General features: G+C 41.7%; 1 protein-coding gene across 1 annotated transcript in view; it reads right to left on the bottom strand.

Moving 5' to 3' along the window:
- Nucleotides 1-3,903: 3,903 nt before the first annotated feature.
- LOC104499330 (suppression of tumorigenicity 18 protein) overlaps nucleotides 3,904-5,747 on the bottom strand; it is a gene marked incomplete at its 5' end in the record, with an annotated part of 23,709 nt that continues 21,865 nt past the window's right edge. Inside the window, 2 exons of the mRNA XM_010142819.1 lie at nucleotides 3,904-4,117; nucleotides 4,896-5,039. Of these exons, the coding sequence (XP_010141121.1) occupies nucleotides 3,977-4,117; nucleotides 4,896-5,039 (285 nt within the window). The remainder of the gene's footprint in view (nucleotides 4,118-4,895; nucleotides 5,040-5,747) is intronic.

Raw genomic sequence — 5,747 nt, 5'->3', positions numbered from 1 at the left:
CCCCCTCCCCCTCCCCCCAGTTTATGTTACTTTAGTAATGAATATGGCTTAACTACACATATTATTCTTTTTTTAATGGAGAAACCCCATCGTTTCAACACTGAAATAAACACTATCAGAGCAAGTTGTTAAAAGGTGATTGCAGAAACAGTTTTTAGATAATAACAATTTAATCAGTTAACTGTGGATATCATGTTTTCTACCAAAAACCACTAGGAAAAGTGTTTCTTTGCTCACAGTCCCTGTCTCAGATTGCTGAAAATATTTGAGAACACAGCATTGTTTTCTTACATGTCTCTAGAGCTTAACATCCTGGTACTGCTGCCCTCCCCCTTATAAAGAGGAGATAATCAGAACTAGTAGAGGCCTTTAAAAAAGGAGTGGTGGGGAGCTGCCTACCTGATAATAAGGCCTTCTAAATATTCTATTTGAATTTGAACAATCAGATAAAATGAAAATGTTGGCCTCAGCCTTTATCTGTTTCACATTAAGGCACACGGCTAAGGGGGAGACCAGTTTCTGCTGGTTTACTTCTGCTGTTTGTATTAATTTATATTCACTAAGAAATATTATTGAAGAACCAGTTCATGCTTGGGTTCACGCTTGGGTAAGTGTCCTGGAGCAAATAAAACTGACCCCCAGGGAAGCAGAACTTCTCAGCACACGTCAGTCTCTATCCCAGCCCTTTGCTGACTCTACAGCTTCAAACTCAACAAGATCTGTGAGTACCCAGGATTTGTAGCATGATTTTAATTTTGAACCTCTGCTCTGCTCTATTTACTGCAGAACATGTCGGGTTTTCACTCTAGTGTCAGAGTCCGTTTTGGTTGATCTAACTACGTCTTTCAAGTAAATAATTGCCAGCTACTTTATGGGCTTTAAATTTACCTAAATGAAAATTAATCCTGGTCTATCCATGGGAAGCCGGAGTCTGAGACAAGAAACGCTCCTGAAGCCATTAGCAAGCATCCTAAATAAAACTGGCCTGTTTTCGCTACAGTGGGCAGCGAAAAAAGAAAGTCCATTAGGTACTGGAAATACTGTCTTTCTAAAACCAGCAGATTTTTATTTGTGCAACGTCTAAGCACTGCAAATCTCAGCAGAAAATTGCACTGGAACAGCGGACGGTTCCGAATTGCTGGAAACTTTACAATGGCTTTTATGTTTAAACACCATTTAGCAGCTGTTAAAGGTCAGCACAAATCCTGCACTTTATCAGTATAAATGAAGTCTGCAACTGCCAAGAAAAGAATGTGTTAAATAATGCCGTGATTATTATTCTGATTATTTTTTTTCCCTTCCAAAGCGAAAAGGACATCTTGAGCAGCCCCATTTTTCTCCTCCTTATTTAAAATTGACAAAGTAAAACACTAATTAAATTATTTACACCAGAAATTTACTTACAGGGATGACACGTTTTGTACACAAAGCAAGTAGAACGTCTGACACGTGGTACGTTGCCAGGTGCAGTTCAGAAAGTCTCGTACAAGTCGGCACTGAGAGGCTAAAAAACCCAACGAACTTGCTGCAGTGTTTCATTATCAATTTTATTTCCTACCATACACCAAATGTACAGCACAGAACACAATTTTGTCGTTTTGATGTAAGAAATATTAATTGTATGAAGAAACAGTATACAAACTACTCCAAATTAAAAAAATGCATACATCATCGCTCTTTACAAAAGGTCTAATTTACAGTATAGCTCATCAATGCATTGAAACACAAAAAAAAAAAGAAGAAAAACAAAAAGAAAAAAAAAATCAGTGCACGTTACAAAACACATCAAGTACAAGGGAGGCAAATAAATACAAACATACCTCACAGAACATCCTGAGCAAACAACCAAACACAGATAAATTAACCTGAAGCCGTAGTAAATCATAATAATAAATACATAGGTCAGTAAGAGGTTTTTTTTTAATTTTTACTTAAATAAAATATATAACAAATTTGTTAAAATATTTAGTAAATTAAATTTTAGTCTTTGTAATGAGTGAACTCATTTCGTATGCATTTAACAAGTATAACAAATGCTCACTTTTTGTGGTGTTTTTTTAGCAAGAACAATAACTTTAATAGCAAATTTTCGTTTGGTGTCCTCCTATTTATATTAGACAGCACGTATGGTAGCTTTTGAAAAATTGATTTGAAAATAAAACACAGCTCCTAGGAACATACATTTCCCCCTGTCTAAACTAAGATCGGAGCGTTGGATCAACCCTCAAACGAAAAGCAAGCCCCACCTAATGTAGAACAGTGACCACAGTGCATGAGAGTTGAATCACTTTTGAATAGTACTTTTGTGCAGGAACAGTAATAATATAATTGTATATGTCAAGCCTGTGAACGCCATCATATTCAATCTAAATATAAATGAGGCTAATAAAAATAAACACTTTCATTATAGCACGGAAAAATTAAACACACGCTAGATCCATGTATACATTTACACTGAGGCACATATGCACGTGAGGTGTGTGTGCATACAAAAAAGGCAGTTTAGCTGGTTGTTTATACCTTTTTCTTAAAAAAAATAAATATAAAAAAAACTTTTGAAACAATGCTTAATTACTTACAATCCCTGAAATAGACATTGCCTCTGTTATAGCAACCGCTACTTCCTGACGGATTCAGAAGTCCCACACCCAGGCTAACCGGATACCGAGGCGCACGCCGGCACCTCCGTGCAAGTGCTCGTCTGTCCGCCCCTCCATCTGTCTGTCCGCGCTGTAGCACTTGGTACCCTACCGAAAGACTGGTCACAAATTCAGTATCAGCCTAGTCCTAGTGAAGAAGGATGGGAGAAACTAGTCACGGTGTTGCTACCCTTCGTTCAGAGAGAGAAGCAACCACCGCTGTGCCGGAGCGGTATTAGTCCTCTCCAGACTGCTGCCTTCTCAGCTGCCCTCAAGTTCAAACCAGTATTAAATGCCATTTCAGGGGAGAGATGTGTTCGATTCATTATGTACAAAGCCTTCAGCTTGGGATGTGTTTGCGTTTTTCAAATCCAAATCCAGAGCAATACCGGTCACTTGGTTAAAACCTCAACGTCTCGCCCTAAAAGAGTACCAGTCCTATCAAATTATCCGCCTCGTTTAGAGCTAATTGTCGTTCCTCTCCATGAGCTAACTCCGAAAACAACTGCAGTGGTAAAATAAATCTGAAGTTCTCTCGAAACATTTTAAATAATCATTCGCATCGGCTAACTCACCCAGCCAAGTCAAGTGCTTTGCTGATTGCTATATTTCATTATTGCTAACGTATTTATTCTTTAACACACTGTTTTCCAGCATACTGTGCTTTTAAGAGCCCGCGTTCCCCACTAGTGGGCACCGTTTATCTTCTCATTCCGTGCGTCTTCACATCGCGTGTTACTGCAAACCCATTCCTGATACAAAGCCGTTATAAAAAAGCAGGATGTGAGGAAAATAAAACTAGAACCATGGTTCAGTCATTTGTTACTTTCATAGGTTTTTTTTTTTCTTCCTGTACAAACCCAGCAAGTTATTTTAATTTACAGTATAACTTTTCAGTCTATTTAAAATCCCGTTGGAAAATAAATTAATAAACACATTTGTAAAAATATGGCAGGCCGCAAAAATGCTGTTAAAAGATAAAAAAAACAACTCTTTGATTAGAAATAAATAAAAAATATAAAAAATAGTCGCACACACTTTTTACATTCACTTTACAAAAACTGAGTGCAAAAGAAGAAAAAAAAAGGAATTGTACTGAAATAAATACAATATACTAACAGAGTGCATTGCTGTTAATACAAATAGTCTGTTGTGGTTTTATTCTTTTTTTTTTTCTTTTTTTTTTTGACGTCAGCTGGGAAAAAAAATTAGTGCAATGTTGCAATTGTAAATGCAGCATGGCAACCTACACCCCTTAGCAGTACATGAACTCCTAACAGATCCATCTGGAGTTTACTGCTGTTAAGTAATTTCTGTTGCCCAGCAGCTTTCACATCCTACACATGGATGCCCTTCACTGCCTGTTTGATACTTTCCAGCAGAGCTTTGCATTCGGGGGAATAGTCCCGTTCCAGATTGCTGTACATGTCTGTGAGTGTATTTACATATGCTTCGAAATTCTGCTCACTGATTGGCCCCTAAATGAAGACAAAACAGATTATAATTGTAGGAGAGAAAATTAAGGCCAAAAAAAGCCCCAAACACCCAACCCCGAAGCACGGGAAAACAGCGATATGGCAATAGGGAGAAGCCGTAAACGGGGCAGACATCCAAGTTAGTGGGGGGCGGGGTGGTGTGTGGAAACGAGGGGAGTTGCATGTGCTGGGGGAACCACATGCTCTCCAAGCAAGAGAAGGAGTTGGAGATACTATCGCCAGCGTAACCTGCTTTGTTGTTGTGGGCTGTCTGGCTCTGGGATTGTGGCTGGCATCCCCGTAACTGTCCTCACGTAACCCCCCAGCAGCACTCTGGAGACTGGCAAAGGGGGCTGTAACCCTGGATGCCCAGCTACCTCTGCGGATTGCGTTTGCAAGTAAGACGTCAAGGACGTGGAGTTTTTGACAAGGTAGAGCTTTGTTGGCTCCAGAACCACCACCTGAATGGAACAGGTTGAAGTTTTGATCTAGGAGCAGAGTAAATAGGGATTCTGGGTGTGAAGTTTTCTCTCTTTGTGCAGGGTGGACATTCAGACAGGGAGGGACGGGGGGAAAGCCTGTCCTGCACAGTGCAGGACGGGGCAGAGAAACCAGGGCTGGCTCAGTCCTGGAATCAGCTGTGCCAGCTGTCACACAGGTTTCGTGACCCAGCATCCCTCTGCTTATGCAGCTCCAAGTGCTTCTGCTGCTCCCTGAGCTTGCTCATCTGCCTCAAGTGCTGGTGAGCCAGTCTTAAAGGAGCTGCTGGCTGTGGTCTTACCATCTGTGGAAGCTGAATGTCAGCGAGGCTGGAGATGAGGGCTTGGCTTAAGCCAGCTAACTCCTTCAGCAGGCTCTCGTTGTTCTGCTCTATGAGTTTGTTCTCCTCTTCGATTGTTTTCAAATTGCTCTCCATAGATGTGATCTAAAAGACACAGGCAGGCACAAACACATAGACAGACCGACCCTTGGCAGCGTTGCAACGGTGGCTTGAACCCAAACGGCAGTTGTGTCATTGTGAGAGGGGCCACCACGTGTCTGAAACTCAGGTATGGCTTTTTTAGGATAGACATAAAATCTCCACAGAATATTCACAGCAAAGAAGAGATTGTATTTGCTCTGAACCGATGGACTTTGCCGCTGGTTCACGGAGAAACTTTGTGGTAGTGAGGCAGCCCCATGGTGAGGGAGGCAAATGAGCTGTGGGGGGAAAGGTCAGCGTGGAGCTGGGATGGAGTGCGGCCACAGGGCTGGCAGAAGGAAGGAGAAAGGAGCCTGATGTTTACATTGCTCCCCTGCTCGTATGGCATCCCTGCTGATGGACCGCGATAGCAAAGACACGGACATTAGCCGATGTGCTACTTTCCTGCCCTGCTCCTGGGCAGCAGGTAGAGCTGTGGGCTGGCTGGGATTAGCGACAGGGCTGGCAGTGGCAACAGTAGGACAAAAATGGAGTGGAAACACAACGATCACCACAAAGATGATCTGCAACCAACAGAATGGAAATGAGGGTTTGGGGAAGAGCAGAAAAAGCATCTGGGGTAGCATTTCTCCACAGCCCTTGCAATGGGAAGCCAGATTATTTAGCTCCAGCATAGGTAGCATAAACGTCACCCTTATCTAGATCATCAAG

Source organism: Buceros rhinoceros, unplaced genomic scaffold (genome assembly GCF_000710305.1).
Source record: "Buceros rhinoceros silvestris isolate BGI_N320 unplaced genomic scaffold, ASM71030v1 scaffold14189, whole genome shotgun sequence".
NCBI lineage: Eukaryota > Metazoa > Chordata > Aves > Bucerotiformes > Bucerotidae > Buceros > Buceros rhinoceros.
The sequence above is the reverse complement of the archived record's forward strand: the minus strand, read 5'-3'. Positions and strand labels throughout refer to the sequence as shown.